Raw genomic sequence first — 22,240 nt, 5'->3', positions numbered from 1 at the left:
ATAAGCACAGACTCTTTTTCAAAAAATAGCAAAAAGTCTCCATTTTGAAAACATACTTCACCAAAAAAAAAAAAAGTGCACTTTTCATCTAAAAATGCTACAGTGTTTCTCATTGTTATTAACAGGAATGCCTGTAACCTACCTGGATAAATAAAGGCATTATGGAAAAGGCACCAAGGTAAGAAAGACACAATCCAAGGTTTTCTGGAAAGAGAGAAATGTGGTGAAATGGTTTTTTTAATCTCCTTGAATACCCTCCATTAAAACATCAGAGAAACTATGATAGAAAAACAAAAAACTCAATCACTTAGGTGGAAAGCATTGTCACAAAGCATCAATCTGTACACTATTGGCAATGTTCAGAAAGAGGCAAAGGGGAGGAATGAAGCCCCAAACCAATAGATAATTACTGGAATGAATAGGTCAATCTGAGAAAAGCAGTCCAAAATGACAGAAAGTTTTACAAGTTCCAATCCTGTGTAGTCAAATACACAGGAACAGCAGCACTGTCTGATGGGGCTGAAGTGGTCTGTGTGCTTTGAACTAACAAGACAGAGCTCCCTCCTAGGACAGATTCCCACCACCGAGAAGAAATTACTAGAGTAAAATCCAACTTGCAGGGGCCAGAGACAACTGGAGCCAAGGAAAACACACTCATGATGGAAAATGGGGAAAAGCAGCAAAACCAAAGAACAGAAGGCAGAACCAAAATACTTTTAAATTACTCTGTGAAAAAAAGAGAGGGGGAAAAAAAAGAGCTCAAGTCATCATGATCAAAAAGCTCTCCAGATTTACCCCTCCTCATAAAAGTACAAGACTCATTTCCATTAAATAGGAGTAACAGAGGAAGATCAAACTCAGATATTATACAAGTAAATAAAAAAGGGGAAGCAGAAAAATGTCCCTCTATATGGTGAGTACACACCAAGAAAAACATGCTTATAAAACGGATGCAAACTCTTAGTTTCTCAAAATAAGCAAAAAGAAATAAAGAAAATGATACATGTATAGAAATATATATACAATTATATATTTATATTGCTTATATATATATTTTTATATATTATGTATTTGTATTATGTATTTATGTATTATTTATATATTATTTATACATATTTATATATATATAAAAATCAGAAATTAAATTTCAGAAACATGTGATGGGAAAAATAAAACATTTGGGCGGTAAAAGATAAAAGAACTCAGGCTTAAAAACCAAAAGAAAATGTGCATTACAGTAATGAACATAAAACTAGAAAAAACAGACGAGCAAAAACATAGTACTATTTTTAAAGAACTACAGGTAGAAACGAGAAAAATCATTAAACTCAAAAAGAAATTAGAGATTTGAGGAAAATGAACAGATACAGATGACAAGGAAGGAAGGTAAGAAAGTCCAAAACACATATACCAGAAACTCCTAAGCTATAAAACCAAGACAATAGAATCAAAAAAATACTTGAAACTATAATACATACAATAAAACTTTTCTAAAATAGAAACACATGAAACTACACCTTACACTTGGGAAAAGTTGACCCAAACTAACTATCACCAGGACATTGGTAAAACATTAAAGAAAGAAGAAGAAAAGAGGTCATTTGGGGGCATCCAAGAAAAAGATCAAGTCGCTTTTAAGAGTAAAAAAAAAAAAACTCAGACTGCCACCAAACATTAACAGCACTGCTTTATGCCATAAGGGAATAGTGTAATATAGGAGGAGAAAATGTGAATCCAGGATTGTTACTTGCCAAAATGACCTTAAGTACAAAGGCCACAGGAAAAAACAAAACATGCAAGAGCTCAAGAAATATGGCTCCCGGGGCTCCTGGGTGGCTCAGTCGTTAAGCATCTGCCTTCAGCTCAGGTCATGATCCCAGAGACCTGGGATCGAGCCCCAGCATCTACTACTCCCTCTGCTTGTGTTCCCACTCTCACTGTCTCTGTCAAATAAAAAAATAAAAATCTTTTAAAAAGAAAGAAAGAAGGCTCTCATGAACTCTTCCTGTGGAATCCAGTGGATAAAGAGCTAAAATGAAGCATCAGTGTAAGAACTGGCAGTGACTATTAAAAATATATTAACCTTCCAAAATCTATAAAGAATTTATCAAACTCAACACCCAAAGAACAAATAATCCAATCAAGAAATGGGCAGAAGACATGAACAGACATTTCTGCAAAGAAGATATCCAAATGGCCAACAGACACATGAAAAAGTGCTCGACATCACTCGGCATCAGGGAAATACAAATCAAAACCACAATGAGATACCACCTCACACCAGTCAAAATGGCTCAAATTAACAAGTCAGGAAATGACAGATGTTGGTAAAGATGTGGAGAAAGGGGAACCCTCCTACACTGTTGGTGGGAGTGCAAGCTGGTGCACTCTGGAAAACAGTACGGAGGTTCCTCAAAAAGTTTAAAATAGAGCTACTCTATGACCCAGCAATTACTCTACTAGGTATTTACCCTAAAAATACAAATGTAGTGATCCAAAGGGGCACATGCACCCCAATGTTTACAGCAGCAATGTCCACAATGGCCAAACAATGGAAAGAACCTAGATGTCCATCAACAAATGAATGGATAAAGACGTGGTACACACACACACACACACACACACACACACACACACACACACACACACACAGTAATACTATGCAGCTATCAAAAAAACCAAAATCTTGCTATTTGCAACAACGTGGATGGAACTAGAGGGTATTATGCTAAGCAAAACAAGTCAATTAGAGAAAGACAATTATCATATGGTCTCTCTGATACGAAGAATTTGAGAGGCAGGGCAGGGAGTTTAGGGAGGTAGGGAGGGAAAAAAAATTAAACAAGATGGGATCAGGAGGGAGACAAACCATAAGAAACTCTTAATCTCAGGAAACAAACTAATGGTTGCTGGAGGGTGGAGGGGGTAGGAATAGGGTGGCTGGATTATGGACATTGGGGAGGGTATGTGCTATGGTTAGTGTGGTGAAATGTGTAAGCCTGATGATTCACAGACCTGTAACCCCGGGGCAAATAATACATTATATGTTAATAAAAATATATATATACTAACCTGTAGAACTAGAACTAAATGATGGTTATAAGGAAAACAGTAGACTGTGGAAGGTCTATATGATCTGATGATATAGATGACCTATACTGTTTTAAAGGAGGGAAAGCATTGGCAAGAGTAAATGAAAAGAAGAATATGTTCACTGATTGCCTCACGGATACAGACTGTGAGTAAAAGGATATTACTTCAAATTAGCTGTTGTGGGAAAGGGGTTGGGGGAAGGGGAAGAAAAGGTTGCCGTTTCATAGCAAAGAATTAACAGACAGTAGCCAAAAATGTTGGGGAGAGAACAAAAGGTATCACATAAAGGTTTAGATACAATGGTAACCATTCATTTGACATTTATCCTACTCATTCTCTTTGCTTTGTTGTCTCCCTTGAGATTATTCTGTAAGGCTTTTAGGCATATAATGACCTAAAAAATAATTAGAGAACCACATCACTATATTCTCCACCCAGTTTTGATAAATCCTGACACTTTATATATTAGCTCCAGAACTGGTTGGAATTCTGTTTTTGTTTTTTGTTTTATACAAACATCCCAGTTAGAGCTGTAGCCTGTTGCATATCTTCCATTGATGCCTTGTCTTCACCCACTTCAAGACATTCAACATCCTGAGTTTGGCTCCTCATTCCTATGGTTGATGTTATTCTCTGCTTGCTATCTACAAGTTGTGTTTATTAAGGTTTATAGGGTCTTAAAGCTTTTGTATTCCTCAACATTGTTTTTCAGATCCCTCCAAGTCAGAGGGTCTCTCTAGATCAGCAATGCCCAATAAGATAGTACTATACCCTGAGGAGGCATGGTGGAAATCTTCAGGGTTGTCACTGATTGTTACAACTTGGGACTAGGGTGATCACAGCATTTAGGAGGTGGGAGGGAGCCAGGGATCTTAATATCCTAAAAATTTAAGAGGGTCCTCTACTTTGAAGAATTTTCTCTTGTCCCATAGGGCTTTCAGATAACTCACAAAATACTCATCTAGGTGAAAAATTACCTGAGCCTAGAACTTGACTCTATTTTACCTATACAAGAGAGTTTTGTTTTGCATAGTTTTAAGATACGCTGATTTTGTCCAGGAGCGTGACTACCATGTAAATCAAGAGAAGAGTGTGTTTGGTTTTATTCAGACCTTTATAGAGAATTATAAACCAAGTCACCAATGCCACAATGGCAACTCCACTCCAGGTACACAACATACAATATAAAACACTTTTAGCAATCTGTTCTTGCAGCTGTCACATGCATGCTAATTCTACATATGCATACCAGTATACCTGTTTAGCCCATATTTCAAAATGTCATACAAAGGAAAATATCAACAATACACTAGGACTCTTTTCTTCTCTTAAGATCCCCACTTTCTCATTATATGCAAGTGTAAGCAAATACATAGTTCTATTAATATCATCAAAGCAAATATTTATAGATTCAAATATACACTACTTTCTTCAAAATTACCTTCCTTTGATATCTCCTTTATATTGTATTTGGAATATAATACTATTTTTATAAAGGATATGTATTGATAAAAGTTCATTTGAAAATAGAAAATGAATATAAAATATTGGTTATAAAAAGGATCTGATAAAACTGAAAACTTTATATATAGACCAACTATATAGAGCTCCACTATACTAAGACACTAAGACCCTACAGTTTATCAAATACCCTGTTAATGGACATCTCTATCCCGCCTAGTTTTGTGGGGTTTTTTTTTTCTTTTTAAAGATTTATTTATTTATTTATTTGACAGACATCACAAGTAGAGCAGCAGGCAGAGAGAGGAGGAAGCAGGCTCCCTACTGAGCAGAGAGCCCAACGCGGGGCTCAATCCCAGAACCCTGGGATCATGACCTAAGCTGAAGGCAGAGGCTTGAACCTACTGAGCCACCCAAGTGCCCCTCCTTCCTAGTTTTTTTTTTTTTTTTAAGATTTTATTTATTTATTTGTCAGAGAGAGCGCGCGAGAGAGTGAGCACAGGCAGACAGAGTGGCAGGCAGAGGCAGAGGGAGAAGCAGGCTCCCTGCGGAGCAAGGAGCCCAATGTGGGACTTGATCCCAGGACGCTGGGATCATGACCTGAGCTGAAGGCAGCAGCTTAACCAACTGAGCCACCCAGGCATCCCTCCCTCCTAGTTTTTCACTGTTACAAACAAAAGCGCTCTGAGTAGTCTATAGATCTCCTTAAACATATCCAGAAGTTGCATACTTTGCAAATATCTTCACCCAGTCAAAAGCTTATCTTTTGTTTTAAATGTTTTTTTTCATGTCCAATGGTCTTAGTATGCTTGTAGTTCAATTGAATGATGTTTATTTCATGGATGCATATTTACTGATGTTAAATTTACTAATGTGTTTTACTGTCGTAGTTAAATGTGTTGATGTTTACACTTTCTGTGCCATAAATTCTAAAAATCTCTACATCCAGGTCATATGGATAGTCTCATATTTTCATCTAAGAGTTTCAAATTCTTATTTTTCCAGGTTTAGTTTCTAAGTCCACCTGGAATTTACATTTGGATATGGTGGGAGTTAGTTTCATCTTTTCTACACAGTCAATTATTCCAGTAGCATCACTGCCTTGCCTGATGTGTAAGGTGCAGTACTACCTCTCTCACCTATCAAAATTTCCATAATGTGAGGCTCCCTATACGACTTCATTGGTCTATCAGAACCAACATCCCTAGTCCCAGCTTCCGTGGATCACAATCTCAACTATTCAAGTTTTCAAAGTTTTGACAAGTGCATTTACATCTTATTTAGGAATTGTACCTAGATTTATTCCCTTTAGGGGTTTTTTTACTATACAAAATAGTATCCTTGGGTGCCTGGGTGGCTCGGTGGGTTAAAGCCTCTGCCTTCGGCTCAAGTCATGATCCCAGGGTTCTGGGATCAAGCTCCGCATCGGGCTCTCTGCTTAGCAGGGAACCTGCTTCCTCCTCTCTCTCTGCCTGCTTCTCTGCCTACTTGTGATCTCTGTCTGTCAAATAAATAAAATCTTTTTTAAAAAAAATAGCATCCTTATGAAAATTAAAAGGTCTTGGGGCACCTGGGTGGCTCAGTGGGTTAAAGCCTCTGCCTTCGGCTCAGGTCATAATCCCGGGGTCCTAGAATCGAGCCCCACATCAGGCTCTCTGCTTAGCAGGGAACCTGCTTCCTCCTCTCTCTCTCTCTCTCTCTGCCTGCCTCTCTGCCTACTTGTGATCTCTGTCAAATAAATAAAATCTTTTTTAAAAATTTAAAAAAAAAAGGAAAGAAAAAGAAAATTAAAAGGTCTACTTCTGTGTTGTCGTTATAGAACACAATTGATGTGTGTATATTAAACTTCTACCCATTGACAATAACCTTGCTGAAATTTCTTATTTCTCATAGGCATGTCTATTGACTCCTGTGGCTTTTCTATGTAGAGCAGACTATAATATCAAAGAGTAATGGTTACTTTTCTTCCCTCTCCCTTCCTTATTTTTTTATTTCTTTTCTTTACTTACTCCACTAAGACATCATGAATAATGTTAAGGATAAGTGGTAATAGCAGGCATTTTTATCCTAATTACAGATATTAAGACACTGCTGCTAATATTTACCACCTAACATCTCCTGATGAAAACATCAAGTTATCAAATTATTACAAATTATCAAATTCAAACAATTCTCTTCTCAGTTTGCTTTACGTTTTTATCTTGCCTTGAATTCTAACAAATGCATTCTGTAGGTTTCCTAAAAGATGCTATGATTTTTCCTCTTAACTTAGAAACATGGTGAATGACAGAATATTGTAATTACACCATTCTTGCATTCCTAAAATAAACACAATGTGCTAATGACGTCTATTTATTTGTTTTGTTTGTTCTATAAACACAGAGGTTCAGTTTGCTAATATCCTATTTAAGATTTTGCATCCATATGAAGGCTACTGATCTACAAATTCTTCCCTGTTAGCTTTGGTTTAAGTACCAACTTAGTCCTAGTCTCAGAATGATGTAGGAATGTTCCTTCCTTTGCTTTGGAACAGTACATGAGGTTAGGATTACCTGATCCTTGAATATTCATAAAAGCACCTTTAAAACCCTGTTGGCCTAGATCAAGTTCTCAACCTCAGTACTACCAACATTGAACCAGATAACTCTGTTGTGGGGGCCGGTCCAATGCACTGTGGAAACCCAGCCTCTGCCAACCCAGCCTCTGCCAAACAGATGCCAGTAGCATCTCTACCCCAAGTCTGACAATCAAAAACGTCACCTCACATTGACAGAAGTCCCCTGGGAGAGGAAGGGGCAGCAAAACCAGACCTGGTTGAGCTCCGCTGGCCTACCTTAACTTTTTAAATTTAAATCAGGCATTTTGGGGTATTTTTACCTTGAGATAACCCTGGCACATTATTATTCTATGAAACTATGCATTTCACCTAAACTTTCAAATTTATAGACCTAAAACTCCAATAGTCTCATTCTCTAATTTTTTTTTCAATTACACTTCTCATTTCCTTTCTAATTACTTTTCATTTGTCGCTTTTCTTCTGTGATCAGTCTTACCAGAGTTCAACCTATTTTTTTATTCTTGAATAGCTTTTAGTTTTGTCGACTCTATTGTATCTTTTTCTCTTAGTTTGTACTCTTAAATGTATTATCTGCTTCCTCTCGCCTACCTTGGATTACTGTTCTTCTGTTTCTTAGCCTCTTGTTTTAGGCAATTTTGCTCACCAATTTGCAATTTTTCCTTTTAAGTTCAAAATAGATTTTTAATATTTAATAAAACTTTTTTCTTTGAAATTCTTAGAAACATGTTCTTCAATTTCCCAACATAAATCATGATGTATAGGGTTATTTTAGCCATATTTGATTTCAAATGATCATTGCATTATAGAGAACACAGTCTGTAAAATACCCATCTCAATCATTTGATGAACCTTTCTTTCTGACCGTGGAAGTAGTTCCATGATGTTAAAACATACTATGCAGCCATCAAAAGAAATGAAATCTTGCCATTTGCGACAACATGGATGGAACTAGAGCGTATCATGCTTAGCGAAATAAGTCAAGCGGAGAAAGACAACTATCATGTGATCTCCCTGATATGAGGAAGTGGTGATGCAACATGGGGGCTTAAGTGGGTAGGAGAAGAATCAATGAAACAAGATGGGATTGGGAGGGAAACAAACCATAAGTGACTCTTAATCTCACAAAACAAACTGAGGGTTGCTGGGGGGAGGGGGGTTGGAGAAGGGGGGGTGGGGTTATGGACATTGGGGAGGGTATGTGCTTTGGTGAGTGCTGTGAAGTGTGTAAACCTGGCGATTCACAGACCTGTACCCCTGGGGATAAAAATATATGTTTATAAAAAATAAAATTTAAAAAAAAAACATACTTGCTGAATGTATGCTTCTATAATGACCTACTGGGTTTCAGTGCTCTTTAAACTCAAAGTTAAAACCCACTAGTGGGGCACAAAATCAGTTTGATAGGTTGTGACCAGCACTTTTTTAAATGAAAGGAGAAGTAATCATAGGGCACATTTTCCCCCTAATTTTAACACCTCGGACATCAGGTCACTCAGTAAATAGCATGATATATAGTTCAATGGCAGCACTTTTTAAAAAATTTCCTAATGGCACAAAAAATCATATTGTATATTATAATCAAAAGCTTACATAGGAAAATATGTAGTATATGTACGCAGAAGCTCATTTATACTAAGCGACATACGTGTTTCTCACTAGGGATAGCAGTCAAAAATGTCTGAAAAACAATGAATTACATTTTCAATTTTCAGAGTCTTCACTAAGTTTTTATCCTTTTTAATTATCAGCTATTAAAAGAGGTAGAATAAAGCCTACCATTATGATGATTTGTTCATCTACCCCAAATTCTGCCGATTTTTGGTTGGGTGTTTTATTAGTGTTTTTCTGGTGCATACAAACTCATAATAGTTCTCCCCCAGGGTGAATTGACCCTTTTATTTATATAGTTACACCCTTTAAGCCTAATAATGCTTTTTTTCTTGAAGTCTATTTTCCCTGATTAATGTAACTACACCAACTTGCATTTGTTGGTATTTGCCAGGTAGATCATTTTCTCTCTCTCTACTTAAGCCATTCTGTTACCTTAGGTTTTCGGTTTATCTCCTATTAACAGTATACAGCTAGATTTTTAAATCAAATCTATGTCTCGCTTTAACCTGTTGGATTTAATCCATTGAAACTTTAACTCCTGAAATGTTCGGATCTAATTCTACATTTTGTTTTTCTGTGTTTTGTTGTTGTTTCACTACAGCTGTGTACAGAATAGGGTCAGTTGACTAATCTATTTTTCCTTCAATGGTTTGAGAATTATGTACTCCACCCTTCCTGTCAACTCCACAACAGGCTCAGACACTTGTAAAAACACTACCCCCTATTTCCTCTTCTCTGCTTTTGGAATTCTTATTTGTTTCTATTGGAACTTTTCCTATCTTCCATGTCTCTTGAATAGAAAATACGAAAGGGAAGTATCACTTTGTGCTATATTCCGGGTAAGTTCCTCAGACTGTATTTTGGTTCACTATGTCTCATTGGTTTCTGATTCACTTACTATATTTTTCATTACAAATTGCTCTGTTTAACATTTCCAGAGAAATGTGGCAGCATGATTCCTCACGTTTGCTTTTGCTTCCTCTAAAACACCCGCTAAACTAAGAGTAGAGGGATTTTTTTTTTTTTTAAAGAAAACTCATTAGAAAAAGAAGATGGAAGAGGCAACAAGAACTATTTTTAGCAGCTAGAAAACATATGGGCAAGTAGTAATTGATTTAACAGACTCCAGAAAGCAAATTCCTAAGACAGCTCTGTGAAAGCAAAAAGACAACCCAATTTACACCTCAGGACACCCAGAAAACTGAGAATTGGTAGCACAATGTAACAGTGAAGACTGAGCACAGTGTGGTGGGTTCAAGGCCTGTGGGAAAGGCAGTGCTCTGGCTTTCCTCCCCAGTGAAAAGCATAGGCACAGAAGGCCTGTGCCCTCTCCCCACCCCCAACTCTCCTATCAGAAGACTGGAGGTGTCTTCTCCAGAGGGGGTGTGATAGCCTCTTATGTGAGGGACACCAGGCTCAGCTAAAGGTAGGAGGAAAACCAAACTGAAAATAGCAGACCAAGTTAAGAATTCCAAGTAGAACACGAAGATCCCAATCCTCCTGCCCGACTAAGCTTCCAAAATTCACACAGCCTGGTGTTCACACTCCAGGCAGATCAGAAGGCCCTTCTCTGGCCAACGTGGCGAGCCCAAGAGGATGAATCTAGAAGTAAAGCAGAAACTAGGGGCGCCTGGATGGCTCAGTGGATTAAGCCGCTGCCTTCAGCTCAGGTCATGATCTCAGGGTCCTGGGATCGAGTCCCGCATCGGGCTCTCTGCTCAGCAGGGAGCCTGCTTCCCTCTCTCTCTCTCTCTCTCTCTCTGCCTGCCTGTCTACTTGTGATCTCTCTCTGTCAAATAAAGAAATAAAATATTAAAAAAAAAAAAAAGGCAGAAACTATCTGACACCACAGTGCAACCACATCACTCTCCAGTAAAGCCATCACATGCTCAGATCTCCCGTCTGCTGAATACCCACTCTCACTCTGAGCGGAGTCTCAAGGACTGCTTCTCACAGGATCCCTCCCTAACAGGAATGATGAACCTACGGCACACTGGGAGGAGGGAATCTTGGAGGAAGACAACAGAAGAAATAGAAAGAGGCTTTTAAACTACCACTAATAGTTTCTCAGAAAGGTTAGATTTTTTAAAAGATCCAAAAAAGATCAATGAAACAAGAGTTGGGTGACTTTTAAAAGGAACACGCTGACAATTTAAAACAGAACTTGACAGTAGAAATGGAAAGTTTAACAGAAAGGCAGGAATGTAATGTTGAGTCCACTTCCCAGAAAGTGAAGCAAACGCACAGAAAATGAAGGCAGGGGATGCTTGTTGTTAACCCCACCAGAGAGAATCTCAGGCAAAGGACTGGAACTTATGATAGTTTAGGACTTTCATACTAACACCAGGAATAAGAACAGAATGGGGCAAAACCTTTTAAAACTCTTAAGGAACATTATCTCCTACTGAGAAGTTTCCATTTAGCCATCAATCAAGTGTCAGGATGTATTAACGACATTTCAGGCTTGAAAGCTTCACCTCCCAGGTGCCCTTTCCCAGGGAGCTAGGAAAAGATATGTTCCCTCCAAACCAGAGAAGAGGAAAACTTGGTATCCAGGAGACAGGAAACTCAACAGAGGAGAGAAATAAAGGGAATGGCCAAAGAGGTGGTGGATCGCGGGAAATCCTAGCACACAGCTGTGCACCAAGGAGAGAGGGAAACTGGAACGAATCTGAGGACATCGCCTGGCTCTCAAGAGACTTCTTTTTTTTTCTTTTTTCCTCCAAAAGACTTTATTTATTTATTTATTTGACAGAGATCACAAGTAGACAGAGGCAGGCAGAGAGGGGGAGGCAGGCTCCCCGCCGAGCAGAGAGCCCGATGTGGGGCTCGATCCCAGGACCCTGAGACCATGACCTGAGCAAAGGCAGAGGCTTTAACCCACTGAGCCACCCAGGCGCCCCTAAGAGACTTCTTCAAGAAGCAACTGACAGAGTTATCTACGCATCTGAAAATACCATGAAGAAGTTGAGGTTGGAAGAGAAATGCGGAATTAGACTTCAGTAAGAAAAAGATTCAGAGAAAACCAAACATAGGGATCAACAAAACTGATATTAAAATCGGAGAAAATAAAAATAAGGCAGGCAAGAAGTAAGCGCTCCTCACCATATGTCTCCGTAAGCAGGACTAATATGGTCACAATAATGCAAGCAGGACTAGTATGTACTGATAAAAGCTCAGGAAGGTCAACGTGTTTGTGTGGGACCAAGAAGAGGGGAGCAAAGTAAATTATCTTCTTTCACGGCGGGAAGTCAAAAATGGCTAGAAACAAAAAACAAAAAAAAACCTAAAAAATAAAAATAAGTAAAAATCCAGAAGCTTGTTATTTATACATAAACAGTTGACCCTTGAACAACTTGTGCGGCAGGTAGGAATGCTGACCTGCTACACAGACAAAACCCATTCCTAACTTTTGATACCCCCAAAACTTAATTACTAATGGCCTCCTGTTGACCGGAAGCCTTCCACTAATAAAAACAGTCGATTAACACATATTTTGTATGTTATACGTATTATATACTATAATCTTAGAAAATAAGCTAGAGGAAAAAAAACGTTAAGACAATCATAAGGAAAAATGCATTTACAGTACTGTATTCTATCTTTTAAAAATCTGCATGCAGTTCAAATCCATGTCATTCAAGAACCAAATGTACAAGTAAATAAAAGAATCAACTAGAAGAGGTAAAATGGTGGTTGAAAGGAAGACAAGCAAGAAATAGAGGGGAGAGTGGATTGGTCAGGTAATTCTGTTGTCTGGAATTGGACTTCTGATCATGCTGCTGGAATGGCTCTTGGACCCTTTCCCCCAGGAACTTTCCAGGGTTAGATTGGGAGCTCATCTTTGGTGGAGACATGCTAGGCCATGCGTGAGACAGTGCTGGGCCTGAGCGGAGTTTCTGCACGTGCTTCTTACAGACACTCCAGAGGCATTTCCAACCTTCGACCACATCCACACTGTATCTCAGCTTGAGGGCTCCTAGGCAAAGTGGGCAGTACGAACTCCTACAGTGGAGGCCATGGCCTACCTCTTGGATCCCCCTCAAGACCTAGGCACTCATTCCCCCAACTATCAGAAGTGAGGGCTGTTGACGGCCCACAGCCCCGTCCTTCTCCTCAACTGTCCAATACCCTCTACAGAGAGAAGCTGCCTCTTCCAAAGTTACCCTTCTCCCAAGGTTATACCTCTCCCTGGGGCAGCCCACACGAAGGACTGGTCGAGGGCCCCTGCCTAGAAAGTAATTTTCCATTGTCTAAGCCTCTGTGTGTGTGACAGTTTGTGAAGACAGTCTCAACAAACTTCTGCCACTATGTTCCAGCCTCACGTGACCTTGTAATTCAAGCCTCCGAGTCCCGCAATCTTCAGGCCCTCTCACCCCAGGAGAGTACCCCATTCTGCACTGACAGCTCTGATTTTCATCTCATCCTTTCTGGGGAGCAGAGGTTTCCTGGGGTTGTAGATCGTCCTTTCTCTAACAGATAAGTGATGTCCTTTCTTGAGCACTTTAGATGTCTAATGGAGGAGGGTTGAGCAGGTTTCAGGTTATCATGTATCCTACCCCACTGCCCTGTCATTTGCCCTGACATTGAGAGGATTCATCTTCGCCTTAGACCTGAACTCTTGAAGGAGACAGAGGATTGCCCCACTTCCTAACATCCTCTGTGTCACCGGGCACAGCAGACTGTGCTTCGCCAGCAGGCACTTGATAAGGACTGGATAAACACATTCACTGGCTGGAAGGAAGGACAGGCAGTTCATGGAAGATGGTGGAAGACGGTGGAAAGTGAGGAACAGGTTCCTTTACAGGGAGGTGGGGAGCGCAGTGTTAGCAAAAGGGCTCTCTGCCTAGCTCTGGCTTCACTTGGAATTTCCTAACCTCAGTAGGCCTGCACTTCAGCCCTCAGAGACAAGTGACCAGAAAATAACCTCTTGTCCTGAGCGGCTACACCAGAAATTCACATTCCAAGATGCACTTCCCAGAGCACAACGCCACAGCCTTGGAGTACAAGCAGACCAGAAAACCTCTTCACGTCCAAGTGGCTCACCACTATGCCTGAAGAGCCACTCAGGGCAGCAGGGAAAGCCCTCCCAAATTTCCCCCAGAGCATTGGCTGTAGCCCAGCAGAACCCAGGGCCCCTGCAAGGCGGCGCATGGAACCACTGGGCCTATTGAGTCCAGCTGGGGTCCACTGCCCAGCTCCCCGGAGACCCTGCCACAGCTATGTGACAAGGATAGCCTCAGGCTAATGACTCTGGCCACACTTTAATTCAATGCTGTGTACAGTGTACAGAGAGAAGGGGGGCAGAACATGTAGGCAGCTGCAGAGACCCCCTCGTCCACTCCCGGCTCAAAACAACGACACAGCAGCTCATTGTGAGCCTGGGGTCTGGGGAAGTTGTGCTTTCCTAACAGCTGCAAGGGAGGCACTTCCATCCAAGAGGAGCTGGAGGCCTGGGGAGGCAGGGAGGGAAGAGGAGGAGGGGGAGACAACGGGCTCTGGTATCCCAACCATTTACGAAGTTGAAGATGTCCCTCTTGCAGTTTCCCTTTTGTTTCCATTCACTTGAAAAAATCACTATTCCTTTTTCTGAGATCTTCGCCTGCAAACGTACATTCTCAGTCTGTGGCAGCCATGGTGGCCTCAGCAGGGAGATGTCAAAAATGACGCCAGCCCACCCGATAGCTGAGTGCCAACCATGTTAGGGGCTGAGAATCCAGATCGGAGAAGACAGAGGCTCTGCCTCGGAGCAGGGTATGTTATTGCCGAGCAGTAATTCAGTGATTTAAGTATCGTGTTAAGTTTCTGATTATGGGTGCTCATGGGACTACTGGAACCAAGGGTCATTTCTATCAGCTCAGAAGCCCAGGGAAGGCTTCCTGGAAGAGGCAGACCCTTCATCTCAACGTTGAGGGGTAAGTAAAATTGAGCCAGGCAACAAAAGGGGGTTGTCAGGAACAAAGAGCATCTGAGGCCAAGGGCAGAGCAGGACGCAGGGTGTGGGGAAATACAAGGAGCATTTATGAGCTGGACGGGCAGTAAGCTCGGTGATGGAGGTGTCCAGCCAGGAAGGAGGGGCCAAGACCACCAGAGGCCTCACAGAAAGCAAAGGGACCTGACTAAAATGCCATTCTATATTCTTTGTGCCCTCTTTGAGCTAGCAGTGTGTGGGTGGCAGCGGTGACAAGGCACAGAGTCCTTGATGACATGAGCATGAGCATATGAAGGAGGAACCTAGAGGCAGGGAGCACTGTCAGGATGAGGTTCCCAGCCACGTTTCGGCCTATTCTCCCCTCCTGGTTTCCACTCCTCAGAAGCAGCATCCCTAGTTATCATTCACAGCATGCTTACGGAAGCAAGTTATCCCACTGAACACCCCCAGGATGTGGCTCACAAACTTCCTGCCCACATCCCCCTCAACACGTCACCCACCTCAGCAGCAGCAGCCAGACGGTGGTTGGGAAGTTGTTCCTGAAGGTTCTCCACATCAAATCCACTTCACACAAAACTGTGAAAACAGCAGCCAGTGAAGAGGCCCATGCTAATTCAAAGACCAGCAAGGATAAGACATCATGCCTAACCTAAGTAGCAACCAGAAGGTGTGTAACCCCAGGCTTGGAAGTGCACAGACCATATCCTGAAGGAGACATGAGGCACCAGCATCAAAGCTTGTCCACAGGACCAGGAATTGGGAAAGAATAAATTTAGAATGGGACAGAGATTTGCAATCGTATCTCTGGTCTCATGAACTTCTATAATGAGCATATACTGTTTTTATCAATCCAAAGAAAGACCAGCAAACAACACAAAGGATTAATCTCCAAGCAGAATGTCAAGGGTGTGTCTAAGGGACACAGCACAGAAGACTAGGGCCTCACACACACCATCATCTAACAGAGGTGGGGCAGAATGAGAAAAACTGTGAAGGAATCACAGTGTGATGGATAAAACCAGACTGGGGGTTGGGGGGTGGGGGGTCTAGTCAGCATGGTTGTGAGGCTCCAGAGGGGTCAACCACATGGAGATCTGTGAGAAGATGAGCTTGGCCGAAAGACACCCTCTCCAGTCCTGAGGAAAAGTTGGGGTGTCTGAGAAAAGTTGGGGGCAGGGGGGCGCACAGGTCAGGCCTGACCTTTTTGGACACTGTCACTATTCAGATGTTACTCTTAGGGCACCAGAAACCACCAGAGGATGTCAACCCTCCCATCTCACAATATGCCAAAATTTGAGAGACTACCTAAAAAAGTTCTCACACACATACACTATCAAGCTTATAGAAGATGGGTGTGATTTCATTTTATCCAGCTCTCAACTCCTGGCCTCACAATTTTAAAATAAAAAGAACTATATATATTTTATCATTTTTAAGGGACAAGAGTTTATGCTAAAATCAAATATATTCTTTTTAAAATCACCATATTCAAAAAGAAAATCACCCTTTTCAAAAAAAAATTTCTAATTCTTAAATCTATTGATTCACTATCTATTGAATGAGCTTTTTCTGAGATCTTAGTTTGGAGTACTTTTTTATTTAACGGAGCTATGTATCTTAAGAAAGGTTTTCTGTCCCCTGAGTATATTTCAAATATATCTTCATTTCCCACAGAACATGTATTGAGTGACTAAAAATTAACTTGCACTCATTCACACCTCAAAAAAGAATGCATTTTCCTAAATCATTCTAACGAAGACATTAATAATGTCAAAACCCTGAGTTTTGAAACAGAATTTCTGTTCTCTTTCTAGATGTATTAAAATAGATTTTTTTTAAGGTTTGTTCATAACATGATTGCCATTTTCTATGCTGCCTACCGATTATAAACAGAACCAATTTTAAAACCAAACTAGGGCTCTCTCTGCAATATTCAAGATGTATTACCATCTGCTTTTATATCAGCATTTTTAGCAGGTCCAAAATCTCTATATTACCAAGGATTATCAGAAATGGTTTATACCTCTTTCAAAGCACACATCCTTTCCAAAACACCTTCAAGTCACAAACTTGAAAGTTCACTTAAATTTTTCAGACTATACTAGACATTGACTGTCAACCAGAGTTATATACACAAGTGGTTTATCACAGACAACTCAGTTATACTGACCAAAGCTAGTTTTGTCATTGTGTCTCTTAAGAATTGCTAATCTGAGAAAACACAGCATACCTGATTACCTAGAAGCTTGCAGAAGGTGGAAGGGTGACAGGCTTTATTTGCAACATACATCCTATGTAAAGAACATGAACTTTTCCAGTTGACTGAGAAAAGTGGCATCCCTAAAACTTACATAATACATTACCCTCGTTTCAAACACGCACAAAAAAAGACAACAGCATTTTTTTTCAGCAAAAATCAGCATCCATGATAAAAGAGAAGATGGCAGGTGAGATATGAAGACAGGAATTCCACCAGACCCCAGCTGGGGCGGCTCCGAGTCGCTGCCCTTCGCGAGAGAATGGTCATGAGCATGATCAGATTCTCTCAAAAGTTCTTCAGGTGTCTGTAAAAATACATGAGCTCTAAGCTTGGTATCTAAATAATCCTTTAGATCAAATTTATCTCTTTCTAATAAATAATTTCGTTCCATCTAATAAGAAAGAAAGAAAGAAAGAAAGAAAGAAAGAAAAAAAGAAAGATTGATTTTTTAAAATCTCTCAGTTCATTCATTCAACAATGTTGCATACTGATTCCACGCAAGGATGGATGCTCCTCCTTCCCTGCAGAGTCTACCATCTAGCAGTGGCAAGATGTAATGATCAATATGATCTTCTAATCACCATGATTATCAGTCTCCACCAACACACACACACACACACACACACACACACAGTGCAGAGACTTCTCTGCTATATCAGAGCATCACAGGCAGTCATTCAACATTAATTCTCTTTAAAAAGACCAACCGGTCCAACCTGACCATTTCGTTGGGTGGCACAGTGGTTCACCAAGCCAGCCTATCCCATTTCATCCCACATCTCTATCAACCACCTCCCTGAAGATCTCCGACTGGGGGATCCTTGTGACAATTTTTTAAAAAACATATTTATTGCCATTTCGAAAGCATACCATTTTCCTTTAGATACTAATTTAAACCTAATTTCAAAGTCAGCTTATATTACCTAATCCTTATTTCTCTTTCCATTTAAAACTATGAAAAAGATTGCACAAAAGTCTGCCAATATGTAAATGACACTTTAAAAAGGGTTTTAAATAATTCATATTAGAAATGCATTTAGGAACCTAAAAGGTAAACAGGACAACCTTAAACAACACAACCAGAGACCACCACAAAGGTTTAAAACATAAAATACAGGGCGCCTGGGTGGCTCAGTGGGTTAAGTCTCTACCTATCTCAGGGTCCTGGGATCGAGTCCTGCATCGGGCTCTCTGCTCAGTAGGGAGCCTGCTTCCTCCTCTCTCTCTCTGCCTGCCTCTCTGCCTACTTGTAATCTGTCTGTCAAATAAATAAATAAAATCTTTTAAAAAACCATAAAATACAAACAAAAGCGTGTGTGCGTGTGAGCAAGCGCGCGCGCGCGCACACACACACACACACACACACACACACACACAAAAGCTACTCCATAGTTAAAGTAGGGGAAAACAGAACTCTTCTACATTTTTTTGGTTTAACTTGAAACCAACTTGGGAACAAATTATATTACAGAAAGTAACACAAATCATGATATTATAGGCCAATGCCAACATTCTATAGGCAAGAATTTAGAGGATTTAAATCAAATACTCACTAGAGGTGTAAAATCATTTTAAAAGAAAGAAAACATTCTAATTCCATATGCATTATGCAACAGGCTTTTCCTATTAAAGGAAAGAGAACAAAATTTTCAAAATAACCCAACTGATCAGGCATAACATATGAAACCAACATTTTCTCCTAATTTTTCCCTATTAGGAGATTAAGTACGTCAAATATAGACTTATTCTCCCAAAGGAAAGATTTGTTCCGTATTTCTTCACATTTGTGTCCTCATTCAAACACCCACACGATAAAATCAAAACAGCTCTATCAGGCACGAGGACATGTCTGAGTAACTATTATTCAGTTGGTAAATCACCACCCCTCATTCCATGCCTCTTTCTTTACATATGTTAATGATGGTGTCTGATCCAGGGCCCACCACCAGCCACCACAACTGAATTACCCTCCAGGGACATCAATCAGATTCGTTATTCTTGTTTCAGCTGAAGAAGAGGAGGCAAGAGGCAGGAAGAGCTATTTTCAGGAATCAGAATTCTCTTGATTAGATTTCTGGCTCACTGGTAAATGTTTATACTCTGAAATGCATTACCCACTACTTCTAAATGTTTGGCTTTTTTCTAGAGCCACAATATAGCACAGTGTTTCCAATATAAATTTTGCCAAGTAATATATGCCTAGTTTTGCAGGGAGCATTTGGTCAAATTCTAATATTCCCTCTTGGGAGCCAATACCAACTTCCAGCAGCAGGTCTAACTGCGCAGAATAGAATTTTCAGCACACACAGAGTAGTATCTTCCAGCAGACAGCCCTTTCTTCTCCCACTCTGAGGGATGCCACATGAGACATCTGGCATGATTCTTATCACTAAGAATATAGATCTTCCTGGCAAAGTAAAAAATTAATCACAACATGCCCCAAATACATTCCTCTTTACCCCAGCATAAAAAAAAAAAAAAAAAAAAAAAAAAGGAAAAAGGAAAAAAACCCACGGTGGTTTCTACCGAGGTTGAGATGAAGCTTAATGTCCTCGCTTAAGCTTAGAAACCATCTTGCGATTAATAAGAATAAATAGCATATGCACATTTCTTTAGGCTGCAAATGTTAGCTGAGAAAATGCATGTCAGAGGGCTTCCTAACACCTAAACAGGATTATCCATTAATCCATTAACAGTAAATAGATTATACATAGGCACAAAGTGTTCGGTTATCTTAGCTTTTCTTGATTGTCATAAACATTTTTGTTTCCCTTGTCACTGAAAACTTGACGGAGGACCCTCCCATTCCTCTTTCATTAAAATGTGCACATGATTTGCATCCAAACCTTACACAGCCGGCATGGAAGGGGGTGGGGCGGGGGGGGGGAGGGGAGCATGTACTGCAATATTGCACTCATCTGGTTGCATTAAGCTCAAAATGCAAATCTCAAGGATATAGATTTGTCACATGTCAGCCCAAGCTGAAGGCATCCACCAAGAGAATATTTTCCCTATTCAACTAGCAGCCAGAATCTCCCTCCACAAACCCGCATACTGATGAGAGCCAAAGCTCCCAGGATCCCTCTTCGTTTCTTCTTAACCCACCTCTTCCCTCTGCAGAGGAGAGAAGCCATTTTACTAATTTATAAGTACCCTGACTCTCCCATCATCTAAAAAAAAATTTTCCCATCAATAATAGTCAACTGAAAGCAAAAGCGGATTGTACAGGAGTGAGAGAATAAACCAGACAACAGCAGCCCGTATCGAGCAGCAGGACTCCGCATACTTACTGAAGGCAGCCACGGCCAGGGCCAGGGTGACAATTATGGAGAACCAGGAGACCCACAACGCCTTCTTTCTGTAGTTCTGGGCCTCGTGAGGCTTCAGGCGAGTGCTGCTTTCTAGTAAGCCTGACAAAAACAAGGAGAAAAGGAAGTTAGACATTTCCTTATTAAGAAACCCACAGCCAGAGCTACACGTTCTTATCCAAGGACTGCAAACTGACAGCCCGTGGGCCAAGATATGTTTTGTTTGGCCCACACTGTGTTTTAACAATTAGGAGGGTTCACTTGGAAATCAGGCTTTCTGGCATCTCTTGCCAAATCACAGGCTCTAGCAACATGGGCAAGTATGCCTGCAGGCTAACAGCAGTCGTCCTCTCTAGAAAGACCCCACAGACCCACTCACTGGACCTGGACCCGTGAGCCCCAGCATGTAGTCGGCTATGTAGGTCTTGCTCTAGCAAGCCCCTTTCATTAGGAAAACAGAACAATGAGCCCATATTGAGCTGGGCCTGTGGGCTCCTCAGCCACAGGCACTGATCTGCACTGATCCCACAGGCAGTGCCCACAACTTGGTCAAAGAGCCTTCGCCCAAAGCCATGAGTCCCTGAAGGTAAACAGCCTCATTGCCCTCCTCAACAATTAACAGGAAGAGAAGGACTTCTCTTCAATCGCAACCAACAATAGCCACCAGACCTCCACTGTAGGCCCTGTTTTCTTCCTACCTTTCTGTTTTGTAGTCTGTATTGCTCTATACCACTCATGAGGCAAACAGTTCTCAGACTGTTCAAGTCAGGTAAACCTACTCAAACTGGGCACAGCTTTCTGGGCTGGCCCCGTGAGGAAGGTTTGATTTTTGTCTCTGATGCTTTCAACACCAAGGGTCCCTGGCACCAACTGAAATTCATGAGGTCTTAGAGGGGCTGCCCAAGCTCCATTTGCTTTGGGTGAAGGGTCAAAACATCTTCAGCATGACCCTGATTTCTATTTTTTCTTCTCCTTCAAAAACAGATCATCGGGGCGCCTGGGTGGCTCAGTGGGTTAAAGCCTCTACCTTCGGCTCAGGTCGTGATCCCAGGGTCTGGGGATCGAGCCCCACATCGGGCTCTCTGCTCCACAGAGAGCCTGCTTCTTCCTGTCTCTGACTGCCTCTCTGCCTACTTGTAATTTCTCTCTCTCTGTCAAATAAATAAAATCTTTAAAAAAAAAAAAAAAAAAACAGATCATAGACAGCGTCTCTTTGTTGCAGGAAAGACCAAATTCTCATGCATTCTCCATTGACAGGAGCTTGTGACACCACCTTGAGCTAAACAGCCCAGGACATACCTTTCAGGGGTGGAGCAGCTTCATCACGACAGCTCCAGATGGTGAAGAAACTGGTTGTCCGAGCTTAGGTACCCATTGGTAAAACAGCGTGCAACATCTCACAGCTGGCACATGGTGTAAAAGACACCATCCCACTTAACCAGCTGGGCACCCTGCTTAGCCTCTGGCCTGAAAACTACATCCTCTTCCAAAATTATAAAAGACCCTGGTAAAATTTCTCCATTTCATTCACTACCCAGATCCAAGCGACCTCAACAAGTCCTCAAGGAAGCAAGAGGAAACTTCCAGGAAGGTGCTTAGCGAACCCAGTCTATGGCCCGGAGATTTTTAAATAATCAAAACCTGTAGATTTGCATGGAATCAGAATGTAGAGCAGCGTGCAAAAGGTAGGTCTAAACACCTCTCCATCACCTCACTGTAAAAATCTCCCCAAACCTTCCTTAATAAATGCACTTGGATGAAAAAAGATAAACGTTCTCTCCTCAAATTCTGCCGTCAGTACACATCATTTCAAATTAAACTCCCTTCACCTGCCTGTTTTTATTCCTTTGTCTACTTTTTCCCTAGCCACCAAACAACACCCCTTCAATAACAATCACCTTATCTCCTGTTTAAGCCAACCTAGAGGGAGCAGGTCCTACACTCTCCCAATCATTTGTTTCCTTTTTCCCAAATGATATAAAAATCTTCCTTTTCAT

At 41.0% G+C, this 22,240-nt stretch overlaps 1 protein-coding gene across 1 annotated transcript in view; it reads right to left on the bottom strand.

Annotated features, from left to right (window-relative positions):
• TMEM163 (transmembrane protein 163) overlaps positions 1–22,240 on the bottom strand; it is a 224,187-nt gene that overhangs the window by 197,579 nt on the left and 4,368 nt on the right. The window contains exon 2 of the mRNA XM_032354089.1: positions 20,226–20,345. Coding sequence (XP_032209980.1) covers positions 20,226–20,345 — 120 coding nt within the window. The remainder of the gene's footprint in view (positions 1–20,225; positions 20,346–22,240) is intronic.

The sequence above is a fragment of the Mustela erminea genome, chromosome 8 (genome assembly GCF_009829155.1).
Source record: "Mustela erminea isolate mMusErm1 chromosome 8, mMusErm1.Pri, whole genome shotgun sequence".
Lineage (NCBI taxonomy): Eukaryota > Metazoa > Chordata > Mammalia > Carnivora > Mustelidae > Mustela > Mustela erminea.
The sequence above is the reverse complement of the archived record's forward strand: the minus strand, read 5'-3'. Positions and strand labels throughout refer to the sequence as shown.